The sequence below is a fragment of the Diospyros lotus genome, chromosome 5, assembly GCF_014633365.1.
Source record: "Diospyros lotus cultivar Yz01 chromosome 5, ASM1463336v1, whole genome shotgun sequence".
Lineage (NCBI taxonomy): Eukaryota > Viridiplantae > Streptophyta > Magnoliopsida > Ericales > Ebenaceae > Diospyros > Diospyros lotus.
This window is the reverse complement of record NC_068342.1, coordinates 6,969,258-6,988,768: the sequence shown is the minus strand read 5'-3', so window position 1 is coordinate 6,988,768 and position 19,511 is coordinate 6,969,258. Positions and strand designations below refer to the sequence as shown.

At 38.1% G+C, this 19,511-nt stretch overlaps 2 protein-coding genes across 2 annotated transcripts in view; both read left to right on the top strand.

Annotated features, from left to right (window-relative positions):
* LOC127801856 (ATP synthase subunit O, mitochondrial-like) overlaps positions 1 to 10,487 on the top strand; it is a 31,223-nt gene extending 20,736 nt beyond the window's left edge. The window contains exons 4-6 of the mRNA XM_052337339.1: positions 8,726 to 8,838; positions 10,011 to 10,097; positions 10,179 to 10,487. Of these exons, the coding sequence (XP_052193299.1) occupies positions 8,726 to 8,838; positions 10,011 to 10,097; positions 10,179 to 10,307 (329 nt within the window). The 3' untranslated portion in view covers positions 10,308 to 10,487. The remainder of the gene's footprint in view (positions 1 to 8,725; positions 8,839 to 10,010; positions 10,098 to 10,178) is intronic.
* Positions 10,488 to 14,729: 4,242 nt separating this feature from the next.
* Positions 14,730 to 16,954, top strand: LOC127801855 (transcription factor MYB83). The gene is made up of 2 exons (XM_052337338.1): positions 14,730 to 15,330; positions 15,817 to 16,954. Exons 1-2 carry the CDS (start codon positions 15,020 to 15,022, stop codon positions 16,472 to 16,474), a joined length of 969 nt encoding a protein of 322 aa, XP_052193298.1. The 5' UTR covers positions 14,730 to 15,019; the 3' UTR covers positions 16,475 to 16,954.
* Positions 16,955 to 19,511: the final 2,557 nt, after the last annotated feature.

Below are 19,511 nucleotides of genomic sequence, written 5' to 3'. Positions count from 1 at the left end.
ACTGTCTTTCTCTTATGTTTGTTTCAAACTTAAAGAACTGCTCAACTCTCTTGAGACTCTTCTAACTATCAGCCTACTAAGATATGCTTATGTTTGGGAGACCTAGGCTGCCTCAAGCTGTTCATTTCTATTCCAATCTCTATGCCTTAGATTTCCAGCTTATCCTTTCTCCCACACTCTCAAACACTGATCTAAACACTCACCTTGAGAGTTCTATTAGGAGAAAAATTCCAATAAAACTGCCTCTCAATATACTAGGCATACGACTGGAATACACACAGCTTTTCCATGCACTCATTTTTAACCCCTTGGACCATCATAAGAGACTCCAATTCTTATAATATTTTGGCTTAGGAATTACTTAACTCATAGAGAGACCTTCTAAGCAATAAACCTTGCTTACCTTTTCCTCTAACCTCTAATCCCTTGGGCTACTCTATAAGACCAATTTCTCTCTTAATTTTCCATGGATACTAGCTGATTAGTGACACCTATTTGACCCAAATTAAGCCTTCATGTGCTGCTATAACCAATGGCCATGTCTAGCCATTTCCCTAGACTTTTCCCATTTCCCAGCACTTCCTTAATTTACAAATAGACACTACAACAGCACTCCACCCCTTTAACCTAAGGGATATTCCATTTAAGTCCAAGTTTAATTTTTCTCCCCAAATTTACATGGCTCCATGCCATTCATTTGGACAAGAGTGCATCCCTCTTCTATTTTCCAGCCTATTCCTTAGCACTCAAAAACAATGCATAAGACTCCTTAAACCCAACATTCCATACCTCACTGGTAGATTACTTGTGGTTTTATCTTTTATCCATCCTAGGCAACACTAGACCTTCTATTTCCTTGCTCATTATCTACAAGATGATTTTATTTCACTTTCCTTGCTTAATCCAGATTTTGATCAACATGGGCTACTCCATACAAGACAACACTTGCACACACCCTTTTCCCCTCACTGTTCACAAGGACCCTCACTGCAGGAGCCAAAGCTTACACAATGAATTCTGACAATTTTTTTTTCCAAATTTCCCTATTGCTATACCCTGGTTCATAGGTTAGTTTAGGACATTCCTAGAGGATTCTCCTTGCTGTTTTTCTTTACACAGCATTCCAGATTCCATCCCCTGCCCTTGGGATCAACTAATTCCATGTCCTATTAGTAGAGTTTTCCCTCATAGGTAAGAACCCTAGCTTTAGGAGACGTAGGTATACCTATTACACAACTCCACACACCTAACCCTTCACATCAGAAGCAATTTCCAGCAAGCTTCCTAAATTCCAGCAAGCTCATATACGCTTGGGAATTCCTTAGGAACACACCATCTTCACTAGGTACACTTCACCTAGCTCCACCATGAGACAAAGCCCAGATAGGTCACCCTAGATCCTAGAATTGATCTCTAATGGGCTTTTGACATATACAAGGTCTGATTTGGAGATTTCTACTTTGGCGACCTTACCAAACTACATGGTTTCTATTCCCATACACCTGCAAATTTTTCCTCCCCTAATATCTCTACCCTTAGATACCTTTCCTAGTTCTTGCTCACCATTGTGAGCCATCCTCAAGAAATGCCCTAATCTAACTTATCATAGGCTATCCTTAGTGGCTGCAGCTTATCCACAAAACCTGCAAGCATGCACCACATAATCTCTTTTCTTGAGGGTTGCTTCCATCTCTCTAAGAGCTCCTAGCAACTCTTAGGACTCCAATTCTCACTATCTAATTATTCCTAAGGACATTAGACTTTCTTATTAAAACAGGGGCATATTTTATAGCTTCTAATAATCTGGAACAGCTCCACCATGCATCTTAATTTCTCCCATCTCCAATTTCCCTTGACCTTAATTGATGCCTAGACAAAACATTTCCCCCTCCCCCTCCACCTTGTCTCAATGGGTAAATACCCTTTTCCTATGAGAATTACACCCTAACCCTAGGACCTATGCTATTTTACTGCATACCTAGAAAGACTATAGGACATCCACACTCTCGTAGCCAACACCACACATGGTGTTTGAACATTTGGGGGTGGTTTTCTCCTGGCTTTCTTTTTTCTTATTTGGGCAGTTTCTCTTGATGTGGACCTTCTCATGGCAATGAAAACATTTTATTTTCCTCCTGCCATTCCTAGATCTTGACCTAGACCTTCCTTTTTGCTTAGGATCATTTTTATCCGGTCTAAAACTAATCAAGAGGGCATCACTTGCTGAGTTATTGTCTTCTACCTTTAGCTGCAATTCCTTAGAATTTAAAGCCCCTATTACATCATCCAAAGACAATTTATCCCTACCATGTTTCAAGATGTCAACAAAAGTCTCATATGATCTTGGCAATGAGTGCAATAAGACCAATGCCTTATCCTCATCATCATACTTAATGTCAATGTGATCTTGTAGCTTTTGATTTCCAACCATCTTGAAAGAAAAGAACTTGGTCTTTAAGTATAACCTGGTAGAAAGAGTCTTGGTCATGTAAAGGGTTTCTAGCCTATTCCAAAGGTCCTCCGCGGTTGTCATCTTTGACACTTCTCGCAAGACTTTGTCTCCTAGACTTAGAATTAAGGTATTAAATGCTTTCTTGTTAATTTCTTTTCTCTTATCACCGATTTCCTTTTTTTGTTCATCCGTAAGGGATTCTGGTGGTTTCCTCACTGCCTAAGGCCTCTTCCAGCCCTAAATTTCCTAGTAAAGCCCTCATCTTCATCTTCCAAAGGCTGAAATCATTCTGGCCATCAAACTTCTCTATGTCATACCTAGTTGCAGCCATTATTTGACACTATTCTGTGACCGAGAATCAAAACAGAAGAAATCTTGATGCTAGAAATAGGCTCTGATACCAATTTGTTATACCTATGGTCCTGGAACTACTTTCTTGGACAGGAATTCTACCACACTTCCTCTCACATACTCACGGATTAGATCTTAGGAACAGATGTAATAGAATCAACAGAAAATATAAACTGAAACAGAATTAAACCAGACAAGAAACACAAACCACACATGCACAAGAACACCAAGATTATCCTGGTTCATGCCATGTGAATGGCACTACATCCAGCCTCTAAAAACCTCCCGAGAGCAGTCTTTATTTTCAGAAATTGATCAGTACAGTAGTGGCCCTTCTCTCCCTTCTATTTCCCGAATGCCCCAATTGTTTTCCCCAAGATTACAAAGCTAACAACACCTAGCCTTTCTCTCAGAAACAATCAGCACTTTTTACAAATAGAAAAAATGAGAACTCTCTACTCATTTGCTATCCCTTGCCCTCTATTTATAATAGTGGGTGGATATCCCAATGAAAACAAAATATTTACAGTTTAGCCCCCCAACTGAACACTACTTGCAGTTTGGGTTACAACTTCTATTTAATACTTCATTGCCCCTCAAATACAATGCTATAATTGATCTTATGAACTTATACTCTAGACAACATTTTAACATTGTAGATTGATTAATAATGTTAAGAAGGCACAATGAAACTAAGTAAAAGAAAAGATACTAAATCAAGTTGAACTTCACTGCTTAGTGTTGAGGGAGTTTTGGCCTCTTATTTTGTCTATTTTGATAGTAGATCTTTGGTTCCTTTTAGTTGGAGTTGATGGTGCTGGAGACATTGTGGTGCCTTGCTTTGGCACTTCTTTTTGTGTGATGTATCATCTATGGCTAGAAAGACATAGAATAGCCTTTGAAGATGTCATGACCCTGGGAGCAATAGAGGGGCATTGTTGTAATAGGGTTATAGTAGTTGGTTAGTAGGTATTTTGCAATTTGTTAGAAGCACATGGGTACTGTTAGGAATTCAGTTAGTAGCTAGCTATGCCTATAAAAAGGTTACTTGTACGAGAATGGAATATCTTGTGAAATGAAATGGAATCCTTACCCTCTAATTCTCTTTATCCCTCGCTCGGTTCTCTCTAATTCTCTTTCCCTTTCCGCTAATTTATCTCCCTCCTTCAATTCTATCATCCTTATTTTCTCCCTTGATTCCAGTCACAACCCTAGGTAACCCTAGGAATGTGACAAATGGTATTAGAGCCGATAATTCTCGGCTGTGATTTTGACAAAAGCGGTTTGTTCGATCACTTTAAATTGGTCACTGGAAGCAAATTCCGACGTTGCTTTTCGATTATTGAGAGTGAGTTTCTAGTGATTTGGACTAGGAGTGGGTGTCGTGACTTGGACTCGGGAGTGGGTGTCGTGATTTGAACTAGCGGTAAGTTCTAGTGATTTGGAATCGGAAGTGATCGCAAATTGGATTGGGCGTGGTGTTGTGGTCTTACCCATTGCGAGAAGAGATTAACAGCAGAAACAAAGGAAGGATTTGGTGTCATGGTTGTATCAATTGCTATCATTGGCCGAGGCAGCCTTTCAGTGAACCACGCAGTTTGGGCGAACGAGGTGGACGTCTCACCGATCAAAAGTACAAACCGATCGAGTTGGGCAAGACTCAGTCACGAAGGAGGGATATGAACGAAGACCTGGGTCAGCCTATTCCAAGACATCGGAGGATCACCACCATGATCGGAACTACCCACTGATCAAATTCATTCAAGTTATCCAAGCTTAGGTGAGTGGAGCTCTAAGTGACTCAATCAATCAATCACCACCAGGAAGCGTTGATGCATCATTGGCTGGGCTATCATTGGCAAGAGGTTCACCACTGTAAGTGATCACGATTGGAGAGGAACTAGAGGAAGTAAACGAGAGGCTAAGCAAACTTGTTGACTGATAGGTGTGAAGCTTTCCATTAGAGAGCACGAGTTGGACCGAACCCAAGGAACAATCGCTGCACATCGACGATCAATACAATGGACGTGGTTGGTGAACCTTGGTTCCAGAATTGGATTGAGGGCTTGTTAATTCATGGCTATTGGTAGACCCAGATCTTGGCGGACTCTATTTGAGGTAGGTTAAGTCTAGATGACTTCCTGAGGCAGCCAATTATAGGTTGCCAATTGTTTTGAGGAGATCGATTACCTAACAGATCTAGGCGACTTCAGTTCTTGAGGTGTATTAAGTTTTCGTAAGACCTAAGTGACGGCTGGAAGCCATTCATTCTAAGGTGATTAAGGAAGATGAACTCAGTAGAAGTCAGATAATTGTTGATTATTGGTGGTTGTTGAACATAAGCGATACCTAGAGGCTGTTCTCAATTGCTTCTATCCTTTAAGCTTAGGCAGTTTCAGCAGGCTGTGAGGAAGGAGATCTCAATTGTGGAGGACGATTTTCAAATGAAATTAAACTATGGAGATGGCCGCAGGACTTAGTGGAAGTGCATAGTCAAGGGAGACAACACTCAAGAAGGAGTAGGTCGCAACGAGAAATGAATTCGATAACCTCAAATGAAAGGTGGATGACTTGATGATTCTAGTTTCACAGAAATTTTTGGTTAGTGTTCCTGTTGAATGCTTCTCTAAGGAGTACTCTACTTCCTTAAATTAACTTAGAGATGAATTCAATAACCTAATGCTAGAAGGGTTAGTCACGGATTATAAGGTCAAATTTGAGGAATTGAAAGCGTTGATGCTTAATTTTCAACTGACTTTGAAGGAATTTTACTTTGTGTTGAAATTCATTGATGGTCTTAGCGATGTGTTGAGACCTATTGTGAGAATAGTGCGTCCTACCACGATAGAACAAGCGGTAGAGAGAGCGAGACTTCATGAAACGACATTGGAAGCCATTTCTAGAAAGCAAATACGACAGCCTAACAGTTATATTAAGAGCAACCAGTAGATTGGAGATATTCCTAAGACTGCTAAGGCCCTAAGATCCAGACTGGTGGGTGCAAGAAGTGAGGGAAGACCTGAAATGGAGTAGGGCATTCAAGATGACACAGCAGGAAGGGTAGCTATTGGAGGAATTATTGAGGCTCCAACGGAGGAGAAAGACGTTGAAATGAATCATGTTACAATTGCCAAAAAATTCGAAGGACAACCAATAAATCGTGATAAAGTAGCATGAGAACAAAACATTGATTCATTTGTGATGCTGGCTAAAGATCATGCTGACGATGAGTTGGATCAGGATCCGATGCTACTGAAATGGTTGGAGTTTCTTTAGATCATACTAGCCAAATTGGTACCTATTCTTACGCTGCATTGGAAATTGAGGAGGGGTGGCCAAGGATCAACGAAAAGGCTGACAGGCACAGCTTAAGGGCTGTCTTCTTGGGGCTGTGGCAACCATTTGGAACAGCTATGGAGAGGCATATTGTTCTTTTTGATCTTAAACAGATGGGTGAACTTCCTCCAGCATGGGTTGCTGAGTTACAACACTTAATGTACCCAAGTCCTACAGATCTTCCACCTGCCACTGAACTACTCCAACATGCTTTGCCCAAAGACTACCATGAGAATGTCAGAAGATTAATTTTGGCTAGGAAGGATACTTTCCCTATCCTATACACAGATTTTGACACTGAAGTCGGGGCCTAGGGTGTCACAGTAGCAGTGGAAGTAATCAGATAGCATTGCACTGAGCATTTGGAGATAATACCTATGAGGTTGATGGGAGATTCTCCACAGATAAATAGGGGTGCTGTCAAACTTTTGATTCATGGGGGAGACAAGATTGAGCTTGGCCATGAGCTGCAATTACCCTTTGTGAAGTGGGTTGTTGCTGTTGGACTACTAATTGCTGCCATGCACTGGCATAGTTCATGTACGAAGACCCAAGACATTGCTGGGACTCACAGATTAGGGGGAAAAGAGAACCATTGCATGGAGATCTGCGAAAACACTCTACAAGTGCAGGAAAAGCAAAAGAGAAGGAACACAAAAGCAAAGAGGAATGGGCCTAGAAGGAGAAAGAGAGAAAAAGAGATTAAACAGTGAGAATGGGAATTGGATGAAGAAACCATGGCTCATTGGTAATAAGTTTCTTGGGGACAAGAAACGTTTCAAGACGAGGAGAATTGTCATGACCTTAGGAGCAATAAATGGACATCATTGTAATAGGGTTATTGTAGTTGGTTAGTAGATATTTTGCAATTTGTTAGGAGCACATGGGTGCTGTTAGGAATTCAGTTAGCAGCTAGCTATACTTATAAAAAGGCTACTTGTAAGAGAATGGAATATCTTGTGAAATGAAATGGAATCCTTTCCCTCTAAATCTCTCTATCCCTCTCTCAGTTTTCTCTAATTCTCCCTCCCTTTTCTGCTAATTTCTCCCCCTCTTTCAATTCTATCATCCTCATTTTCTCCCCTAATTCCAGTCACAACCATAGGTAACCCTAGGAATGTGACAGAAGAGTTGAGCCTTCTATTATTTTCTTGAAGGAAGCATTCTTTCCTACCTATTCTCATGGGTGAGGTAGTGTCTTATTTTGGTCTACCTTCTGTTGGGCAGTTTCTGGATGATCTGCAAGTGCCTGCAGAGATATAGTCTAATTATTTTCTTAATTCTTTTTTTCCCTATGTTTCTCTTTGTATGGAGTTTGCCTCCTCTAAAGATGCTTCCTTCCTATGAGTCAAAATTAAAAATGAAGAAAGACCACTGCTGTTTATGTATGACATTTCCTGTATGCTTTGTGCTCAAACTGAATTTTGCTCAATAGGTTCCCATTAGAATATTTGGATAGATCCTACTGTATTCCTAGTTTTCTACATGTTGGCATTGTTCACAAATTGCAAGGACATGTACACGTTGAATTACTAAATAAATTGGCATTTAATTCATTTGCTTGTGTTATATCCACAAAAATACATATATCCATCAATAGTTTTGGAGTCTATATGAACACATTTGATACCTTTTTCTTTTCTCGCTTAGAACTCAGATCACCAAGTAGGTGTCATGCCCCTGGATCTGATAAAACCTCCATTGCAACAACAGCAAAAACCACAAGCCCCTACCCCACTAGGGGGCTGGTTAAACTCTATTATGTCACTCTACTACCAAAAAATTGTCCATGGTTCAGGTCTTCAGAGGCTTCCTATCAAATGCCACTGCAATGTTGCATTTCAAAAAGTTAAATAATGAGAGGTTTGAGGGATTTCTGATGTATAAATATCTTTCTGGCAGTGGCATCTGTTTTATTACTAAAAGCTTTTCACTGATCATGACTAGACATTCTGGGATTGTGGCCTTTTGCCAACTAAATCACATTTTTTTGTTCGTTGGTTGCAATCATTCAACATTTTTGATGACTTTCATTTAAGTCTATGGTATTATGTAATTTTTGTAAGGTATTCTAATTCAACCTTTTTCATTATTGCTGAATGCAACAAATATGTTGAGTCATAAGGCATTCTCTTCTGGAATAAATATCAGTTCTCTATTGTCAAATTAATGCTTCAACTTTGTGGATATTGTCCTCACTATGGGTTTGATCTAGCTGCTTGCCAAGTTCAATATTAGGTATGTGTTATCTCTTTTTACGTGAAACATGACAGCACCTTTCCTCTTGCAAGAGTATAAAAGATGGAGTTGTATTTACACAATTCTTAATTCCCTTCCATTCAACATCCATATAGAGAATTGGGTCAATAATCTGGATAGCCTTGTTTTAAATTAGGACTAGCTGTCGTGTAAAATCTATTGCACCTAATCACCATGCACTAATACTGAAAATACAAACATTGATGACATATTAGTAATGCCCTTGCTTCACTGCTAGTTGTCTGAATAAATTTACCAACTTGCTTGAACTTTCTAGCAGTTATGTTTAAGTCTTACAATAAATTTTTTATTTCATTTTGGTGCTAGGTCTTGTGGCTGAGAAGGGGAGGCTAAGGCACATAGGAAATATGGCAAAGAAATTTACAGAATTAACCATGGCACACAAGGGAGAAGTGAAAGCTATTGTGACAACTGTCATTGTGAGTTCCCCATAAATCTGAAATTATCGCTTTCATGTACAGTATGCAACACCTGTGCATGATAGAACATTGAATGATAAACCTGTGGCCTGTATAAAACCTTCTTGCTGGATAGTCCCCTGGTATATTTCTGTCCCATTGCTCTGACGACTGATGGTCTTTAAGAATCATTTTTGGGCACGTGCAAATTTGATTTTTATTGAACTATCTAGGGTGACATCATTATAGTTCCTTTTTTTTTGGGGGGGGGGGGGGGGTTGTTTTCTTCATTTGTCTAGAACTCATGTAGTTTGATCTGACAATTTACATGGCTATCAGCTACCCAATGCTACCCTCATTTTTACCCCTAAAAGCTTGGTATGTTTTGTTGCTTGTGTCAGTGTTTTTTAGAGGTGATCCTTGACAGTAACGTTAAGGTTGCTCCTTTGTGACTAGAAGGTTACATGTTGAATTGTGGAAACTGTCCTTTTGTGAATGAAGGAGGCTGCTTAGAAAGATGGCATTCCCCTGACCTCACAGGTTGGGGAGCCTCATGCACTAAGGACACCTTTTTTTGTATGCAATGTTTCTTTTTGTGTGTGTGTGTGTGTCTTTGTGTTTCTGTGAACCCTTGGCCGGGGAAGCCAGCTCAAATAATAGAATTGCTATGGTTTGGCATGTACCATTGCAACTTGGTCAAAGCCCCTTCTAGAATCTTGAGTCTGGGCCATTATGACTTTGCTAAGGTTGAGTGGTTACATAATCATGTTTATTCCATCTTGAAGATCTCTTTTAAAATGAATGTATGGACGAATATTAGTTTGACCGGGCTGCCCGGCACTGTTTGTGCCACCAGGACCTAGGCCCAGCGTGACACCTTTATCTTGGTCTTTCTGTAGGTAATCTGCCACTGTTGTCTCTACATCATTTGTGATCTGTACTAGGCATCCTTTGTTTTGTGCCTTATCTCTTCCCTGAAAGAAATATGTCCCTGGAACTTGAAACCTTTTGCGTGATTACCATCTGACTAACCCTGTGTACCCAAAGAAACCAGTCTCTCTAAATTTGTCTCAAAATACACTGCCTGACTCTGCTTGCTATGCATTGATTCAATACATTTTGAGTAGCGGTGAGAAACCAATAACTTTTTCTGTGTCCTAAATTGTTCGTTGGTTTTTTTTTTTTTTTGCCAGCCTCTTCCTGCTGAAGAGGAGAAAGAACTGAAAGAAACCCTCCAGCAAATTCTTGGACAGGGAAAGAAGGTTAATCTTGAACAGAAGGTAGTTTTAATGCTTTGCTAGTAATCTGCCAAGATGTGATTTAGTTCTATAATGATCTGACTTTAGCTGTGCCTATGTCAGATTGATCCTAATATCCTTGGTGGACTAGTGGTGGAATTTGGGCAGAAGGTGTTTGACATGTCCATCAAGACCAGAGCAAAGCAGATGGAGAGATTCCTACGGGAGCCCGTTGATCTAGGGGCCTTCTAAAGGGTTTTTTTTTTTTGACCTTTTCCAAGAACTTTATTTCTGTGTATTCCGGCGGGCAGCTGAGAAAAGAATTATATTTGCTTGGCTTTTGGTTTTGGTGGCATACGCTCATCCCTTTGATATGACCGGATCGATCTTTTTATTGAAAATAAAAGCCATCCTCCAACTCAATTTCTTGCATGGTCTCTGAAGTGCACTTGATTTTATGATCTTGTTTTGATTGGCATGCAATACTCAGCTTGTCCTGAACAATACAGTATGGAAGTTGCTTCCGAAAAAAGGATGGATGAAGAAAGTGAATTATTTGGTGGGTTCGTGTATGCTTTTCTTCCTAGTCTAACAGAAGCCTCTTGGTGCAAGATTTCTAGCCTGAGATGGTTTTCCAGGACGTCTGTTAGTTGGAAGTGCTTTCTTTGACTTGTGTAGCTTGCAGATTCTTTAAATCTTTTAACTGTAATAAAGCTGACTTAGAAAAGTTTTGAGAGTGGTCGATAACTCTGTGGAAATGTTAATTCATTTTTTATAGTCATTTGTCTCGTAATCCGGAAAATGATAATAATAGTAACAAGAACGTTATGTTATAAAAGGAATTGTACAAAAATACAAACATGTATCATCTCGTTTAGCTTTAATGAACAAACTTAAAAATTATATTCACTGAGCTTAGATTTGTTACTTATTTGCTATTTTGATCCAAATGAGTAACAGATTTTCGACTATTTGTGTGGTGGACCTCAATTGGGAAAATTAAAATTTATAACTATTGTTGTTCCGATCCAAATAGAAAATTCTTTTTATACTTGGGACTTGGAATTATTTCGTAATTTAATATATTATTTTTATTAGAACCATGACCCATCCTGAATTATTGATCTATCTCGTCCGTTTAGGAGGATACACAGAGGAACCTGCCACTTCTTAATAATCCTTGATTAAAAAGTTGTCGGCTCATCTGATTGACTATGAACTCCTAAACCAAAACAAAAATTATTAGGAACTTGTTTATTCTTTTTTTCAACCTTGCTGTTGTGGAAAAATTGAAATGCTTGGAATTTATATATATTCAACTATTAGTTCTTGAAGAATTCTTATAGAAACTACAACCCTCCATTTAACCAAATAAAGTAAGATTTTGCCTAATAGAACAAAATTGCAAAAAAAAAAGAAAAGAAAAAGACAATTCAGTTCAGACTAAATATCAATTCTAGAATTGAATAGAAGGGTTTCAAAAAATTAATATCAAAATGTTCTGGAATAAAAAAAAATGCCTAAAATAAGAATTAATCAGGTTGCATGTGCTCTTGCATTTCTGGAGTGGAAGCTAAAAGCAATAATGCCAGGACCCTACTCAGACAAGACCAAGACCAAAGGTACCCAAATGGCAGCCAATGGCCATCCATAATGAGTTTTTTTGTGGCTTTTATTGATTACATCGGAATCATTCACCACTCTTGTGAGATTTTGACCTATCTTGAATTGTTTTTGGTTTTGTGTGGAAATTATTTGAGTTTGGAGATTATTTTGGTGGTTATTTTCTATTCGGATTGAATTTTTTTTAATCTGTTTATCTTCAAGTATCTTAAAAGGTGTTGTTCATTTAGTATCCAAACTAAATCTTTTTGGCTTATCAATCTCTAAGAACTTCATAGTGTAATCTAATTAATTAGAATCTCTACGCCCCAATTTGTTGGGTCATTCGGGATTAATTTGTGCCTTAATTGGTGTCTTAATTTCTCATTTATGTTGTACAAATGTTTCTCGTTCAGCCATTGATCAAATTCCTTTAGGACATCCACGATCTAAAAGGTAAAATATATAGAAATTGGGTTGTCATTTCTTAGGAAACCCCCTGATGGACCTCTACCTTTTCTCTCTATTTCTCTCCTGTCCTTCCACTTCTTAGAGATTATAATATCTTGAGATTCTGTTACCTATCACATATATATGTATATTTATAGTCTGCGATTTATAGTCTTTCTAACAAGGCACTGAACGTTGCTTGGTGCATGGGGCAAAGTTACCAAGACGGCTGTAGGAACAGTTTGAGTAGGTCGGGAGTCTTCTTTAAGCCTTTTTGTCCCAAAAACTTGTGTCTCAATCAGTATGCAGGATCTGGATTTGGGTATAACAAAGTTACCTGATATATATATTCACAAATTGACAACACAAGGAAAGTAGAAACTGATTTGGTCCATGCCATATGAATAGGTATGGGGAAGTGTTCATTGAATTTTTTATTGGGCTAAATTACATACACACCCCTTATAATTTGTTCCCATTTCAAGAACACTCTTGATTCTACAAAATTGACCTTTGTATTGTAAGAGAGATTTGGTGCATCTTTCAAATGTTTAAGGAGATGTCATTTTGAATTAATTAAGGTAATCATTAATAATTAGGTGCGAGTTGAATTCTTTTTTTTTTTCCATCAATTTGTAAAAGAGTCCTATTTATATAAAAAATCAAATTACCACCTGAACGTAATTAAAGATTACTGCTTTAAACTTGCTTAGAAATTTTTATGAGGAAAAAAAAAGATATTTTATAATTTATATATAAGTTTTTGAACTTATATATCTTCAAAGAATTTGATCTTTCATAATTAATGTAAGGAATATACCCATATGACAACCAAACTAGACCTTAGCTTAGGGTAATATATATATGAACCATGTTACTTGTACATAGAGGGTTATCGAAATATGGTAAAATGACAAAAATGCCCTCACACCAATCGCAAAATTGTTTCCCCTTCCCTTGATCGCCTCTTCTCTCCTATCTCTCTCATTTCCATGGTTGCCTCTCGCCACTTTTTACTCACCGCCTTGTACTATCTTATCGCCTTGTCTCTTGTGAGTCGATCATCACTGCATCCTCCTCGTCACGAAGCAAAGAGAATGCAACGATGGTCATCGCGTGAGAGGCGAGGTAATGCAAGGGACGATAAGAGAGGAGATTGAAGACAGCCATGGAAAAGGGAAAGAAAGAGAAGAGAGGAGACGGCCATGGAGTTGCTGGGTAAGGAGAGAGAGAGAGGGCAGTTGTTGGATCAAGTGAATGGACGATTGTGCAACTGGATCCTTAGATGCGTTTGAGTAACAATGCTCATTTTATATTCTTATTTTAATACATAGTTCAATTCTTTTGATAATATTTGACTATACTTTTATAATTTGGTAGGCCAATCACCTAAGCAAAATATTAACTATTTAAAACGAGGAGCACACTCTGCAAAAACACAGCAATTGCTTGGGGATTACTTCAGCAACAGGTGGTTGCTGCTTGCTAGTAAACTCTATAATATGCTTCCATATGGAGACAAATGTTACGTAATTTGAATGTATTACTTTCTTCACAAATTCCACCAAGTTTTGTACTATATATGTGTGTGTGTGTGTATAGGACTTATGGTTTTTATGAATAAATAAAAATCCTATGGAATAACGTGTGCATATTATTTATCATATACGTACGTGGGCAGCTGAGCTGGAAAATTAGTTGAATTGTGGTGTTAGGTCAGAGGAGAGGAGAGGAGAGGAGAGGAGGGGAGAGACATGCTTAGGATTTTGTTCTCCTTTGTCTCATACACTCCATTAAACAATGATTATAATATATATGAAAGCAAAGCAAAATCAGGGAATTGACAATAATTGAATTTCTGGCCACACCAAAATTCTTGGAAATTGGAGTATTTTTTTTATGTAATTACGTACATTTCAATCTAAATTATATATATATATATGTACATGCATCCAATTTATTAAAACTAATAATAAGTTAGATGAAAAATTATAAGAAAATCTGCATGTAACATAATGAAATCTCTAGATTAATTAATTATAATAAGAGTGTCAACTTTGCCATGACGCCAAAATTACTTCATTGGCATTCTTGAAATCTTCAAGAAAGACTGACAAATTAAACAACTGATTCTTCTATTGTAAATGTGTTACACATGTAGGTGTGAATATGTGACTGTGTGCTACATAAGCGACGGCGGCCGGATAGAGACGGAGGCCGCTGCTGGAGGAGGAGGAGGAGGTGGGATTCTGTGAAGTGACTATACATATTACCTTGATGAGAGTGAATATAAATTAATAAAATGCATAGAAAGACACGAAGATCATTGAGTACAGCCCAAGATGACCCCCCCCCCCCCCCCCCACCTCTCTGAGGGAGAGGTTCTCTTTTATTTTTAATTAATTTTTTAAAATATGTATTAAGTAAATTTATCTAGCATATATATATATATATATATAGGATCACCCATAAATCTTGCACATATTAAATAAACATATAAAAATTTATATAAGTCCCTTTATTATGTAGGACCACTTACGATGAAATAAAATTCCACTTTCAATCCGTTTAATTCTTACTCTACCTTCAACCAACTAGACCTCTCTCTCTCTCTCCCTCCATCTCTCACTTCATGCTTCATAATCTAAGCAAACAGCTCAACCATCGCCATCATCATCACTGTTTCCGTTTTCTTAAGCCTTCTCTCCCCACTGATCTCTTGCACTATTTTTATTCCCAATAGAAGCTAAGCCTTCTTATAGCAAGAGAATAATAGAATAGTAAGAAGAACAGGTTATATAAATCAATCTTTCCCCAATAAGTGAGTATAAAGAAGAAGAAGAGGAAGAGGAAGAAGAAGAAGAAGAAACCCTGGTGATTGGAATTAGTGTGTGCGTATATATATATATATAATGGGGAAGCCGGAGGGAAAGCAGGAGAAAGCGAAGAATAACAAAAAAGACGAAGGGATGATGAAAAGCAGCAAAGTGAGGAAAGGCTTGTGGTCGCCGGATGAAGACGAGAAGCTGATGAGGTACATGCTTGGAAACGGGCGGCAGGGCTGCTGCTGGAGCGATATTGCACGCAATGCCGGCCTCCAGCGCTGCGGCAAGAGCTGCCGTCTCCGCTGGATAAATTACCTCCGCCCTGATCTCAAGCGTGGTGCTTTTTCTCCCCAAGAGGAGCAATTCATCCTTCAATTGCACTCCATTCTTGGCAACAGGTTTATCTCTGTCTCTGTTTGTCTCTCTCTCTCTCTCTCTACACACACACACACACACACACACTTGTTCTCTAGTTCTAGCTTTGTTTCATTAGATGGGGCAGATTTCAATGTGGGTGTTTGTTTTTGTTGTCTTTAATTCAAAAGGAAGATGTGATTAATTTGCATTAGAAGGTAAAATACAAGCCAAAACTAGCTAGTAGCTTTGTAAAACATTCTTAGTTTGTCGAGAATAATTCAATTTAGCATATAAGAATTTCATATGTTTTCTTTTAATTAAGTCAGCAATTGCCTTAGTAATAATGGTAATAAATTCAAGAAGTCCAAGCTAGCTTTCTGTAGGACTCGTTTTAACCCATACATGCAAATTCTTCCTTTCCAATTGATCTTTTGGTGACCTAAAAAGATGTCTGCTTTTGTATTTGAAATTTTCTGTGAATTATATATACACATATTTCTGGTTCTCAGAAGTGTTCAAACACGCAGATGGTCTCAAATTGCGGCCCGGCTTCCAGGAAGAACAGACAACGAGATCAAGAATTTCTGGAATTCTACAATCAAAAAGAGGCTCAAGAACAACAACACTACCGATTCAACATCCTCACCAAACAACAGCGACTCATCCGGTCAGTACATGCAGAAACAAGATTTGATCATGAGCATGCGGATGGATAACTCATCGTCTTCGTCGTTGTCGCTGTCGTCCTCGTCTTCCATGCAAGAAATGCTGACAGCCAACTGCATCTCCAACGTTAACCCTACTTTCCCAATTCTACAACATAGCTTTGATTTAACAGCGCCTTCTGGCTTCAATCTACCAACTTGTTTCCCACGGGTTGCAGCTTTAGGAGATGGGTTCTATGGGGAGAATAATGGGATTTTGGGAGGAGGGTTTATGGGTTTACAAAGTGATCAGTTTTCTGTTCCTCCATTGGGAAGTGGGGGCACGGTTGAGAAAAATGATGAGAAAACTAACAGTAACCAGCAGCTGAATAATGACGATGAAGAGGGGATCAAAGTAGGGGAAATGCTTGGTTATGGAGATGATTGGCAAGGGGAAAGCTTGAAACTTGGAGAATGGGATTTGGAGGGTTTGTTGGAAAACGTCTCATCCTTTCCTTTCCTTGATTTCCAAGTTGAATAACTGGCAGCTTTTCTCCCTCTGGCGGGGAATTTTTTGAAGAAAACAATTCTTTCTTTTTATGAGTAGTTTGATTCATTAATTAATTTGGGTTTAATCATTGGCTAGGTTGGTCTTGTTTCTTCCTTTCACAAGACACCTAGTCCCTTTCAAGCCAACAGCGAGAGCCCACCTACGTGAGACAAGTTGTGAATATATATATATATATGTATAGTGGATGGTTGTGAGAAGTTGTAAACAAATAAAGAGTGGATCATGGGCTTACCACCAAAAAAAAGAGTGGATCATGGGTGAATCATTGTACTTTACTATATATAGAAAAAAAGTAGAATAAATAAGGATGAGAAGGTGGAGATTGTTAATTAGTTATGAGTTGCATCCCCCATCGTAGCATTGAAGCCATTAATGTAGCTCTCATGTACAATAGCCAGAATGACGAGTGAAAATTCTTGCAGTGATAGATAAGCAGATTAATAAACATCTTTTTTTCTTTTTCTCAGCGAAAAAAAAAAATAGTTCTCTCTCTACTCTCCCCCTCTCTCTCTATATCCTCTGCGTTTGCATGATAGTGTATACATACATATATATATATATATGCGTGCATGAGATTTATGGGAATTGAGGCAGTAATTAGATCAAAATTGAAAAAAAAAATATTACAATCTCGTCATTTTAATAAGATCCTTTACATCAAATTATCTCTAATAGTAAGCTTTAAGCCCATTGTGTAGTGCTAGCAGCATGAATTTCAACTAACTTTATTTTTATTTACAATTTTTTTTGGGGGGGGTAAGATCCTAATAAATCATATCATATATAAGATTTTTTTTTCTTTTGCTAAGTAAAATTTCATTAGAAACCCAAGCAAACCCACAAGGCTGCTGTGGAATCATAGATATATCTCTATCTCTATCACAGACCAGCTTCCACAAGAGCAAGAGGTAATTAAGTCACTGGATGACATGGTGTAAGTCCTGATCTTTTAGCCCAATGAGCTATTTGATGAGCAAACACATTCACGTTCTTATTAATGTGAACCAGAGACCAATCACAGTTTCTATTTAAAGACCTTTAATATCATGGATTAGCGCAGGCAGAGACAAGTTATCACCTTAGAATTGTTGGCAATCTTGTTGACCAAGGAGCAAAGAATCAATTTCAAACTTGATCTTTTACAGCCCCAAAGACCCAGTCCAACACGTAGCCGATCTTACATCCCCCCCTAGCTTCTGCTGCCAATGCATTAGGAGCAAGGAAGTTGCAAGATCTTGCCATACAAGGTTTCCCGTTACAATGTCTAACAATAATTCCTCCAGCTGCTTAATTGGTCACCAATAAGAGATGCATCCATATTGACCTTTAAATACCCTTATGGGGGAAGGGAAAACACCAATGGCCATGAGCAATTGCCATGAATTCTTTTTCTAATTATGAGCCATAATGTTTCCATCAAAGCAGCTGTAAATATGAGCAAGTTGGGCAGTTTTGTACGTAGCATCTTGGATAATAAGGCTTCTGGGTCTAACCCTCCAAATCTGAAGCTTAAGCTTGTGATGCATATCCACCTCTCTCAAAATCTCCTCCATCTTCTAGAATGCAACATGATCATGGGCCCGGCACAGCTTTGTTCTTGAATCTTGTATGCTCTAGCTAGAGGTACTAAACTCTTGGTCATTACTATTGTTATTAACCCGGCCAAGTCCATGAATCTTCTATGTTTGACTTAGAAATAGGAATTATTGGAGGATATTGGTTACTAATTCCGGGCAAAGTCTTTTAAATATTAATATCTTCATTTTTCTTTTTAAACTACATTTTTAACTAAATATATACTTATTTCATTTCACTGACTCTCTTTAGAGTAATATTCCTTTATTAATTTCCTTCTCACTTATCAATCAGATCACCTTAATCGTACCACTTTGATTCTGTGTTATAAATAATTTTATTTATAATTTCATTTTTTTATATTTACGCATACATTTTAACACCTCCGACTCTGAGCTTTGATGCTTTATCACTAAACATTTTATAACATACAACAGATTAAATTGATTTGATGACTATACATATCTTATAATTTTTTTAAGTACAAAATTTTACCATCACACAAAATTCAGACCTAATTTTTCATTTTAATTGCCATACATTAAATTTATGGACAATTACTTACCTCATTAATTAATCTTCCCATCTTTTAGATGAGTATTGATCAAAAATATAATTTTTTTTTTTCGTTAATGCACCATCACAAGCACCCCTACTGCTCGGCCCCACGATTTCAACATGAGAGATAAATCAAGAAATTCAGCAGATATGTTTCGATCCCTAGCATAACCGTAAAAAATATATATATATATATATTTTTTATTGTTATAAACTTAGCAGTATTAAATGATTTTGTTGTTGGATATTTTCAAAGATTTTAAACATCATTAAATTTATGTAAGTTGCACGTTACTCGCATGTCTTCCTTCAGATTTAAGAAAATAACTAAAACCATGTATAGATTGCAACGAGTTTATTTCAGTTAGGTAACTGATTTTATTTTATTTTATATTGTTTTTCTGGACAACAAGTTAGGTAATTGATTTGACATCATGACTAGTCCCTAATCGTTAGAATGAAGATTTTTCTCATCAATATTATATTGTTAGTATGAGAATTGACAGCATGCATGCATGCATATTCCCAAATGTCATATTAACTAGTATTTGCTTTCGAGGGCCGGGTCAAGGCCAGTGCCTCGCCCCAAAAAGGGGCTCCAAAGAATTTTCAGAGGTCGCTGGCCCTGATACTCAGAAAGAGGCCACCGACGATTGACGATCATTAACCTCCAAAAAGAAGAGTTCCAAAAAATTTGCAGAGGCCACTAGCCTGCCTAGAAGGACTGAAAAAGGCCATTGACAGTCGACCACCCAAGAGCCAAGACTAGGAGGAGGCAGAGCCGAGGAAGAGACGGAGAGACGCCGACCGAACCAGCTGACGGAAACGGAGGAGACAACGAGCGCGAGAGAAAGACAATCGACGGGACGCAGTC

Excerpts from the sequence above, each read along its gene's own strand:
- LOC127801855 (XM_052337338.1), top strand. The coding sequence starts at position 15,020 with ATGGGGAAGCCGGAGGGAAAGCAGGAGAAAGCGAAGAATAACAAAAAA. Across the intron at positions 15,331-15,816 it reads CACTCCATTCTTGGCAACAG|ATGGTCTCAAATTGCGGCCC; the intron begins GTTTATCTCTGT and ends TCAAACACGCAG.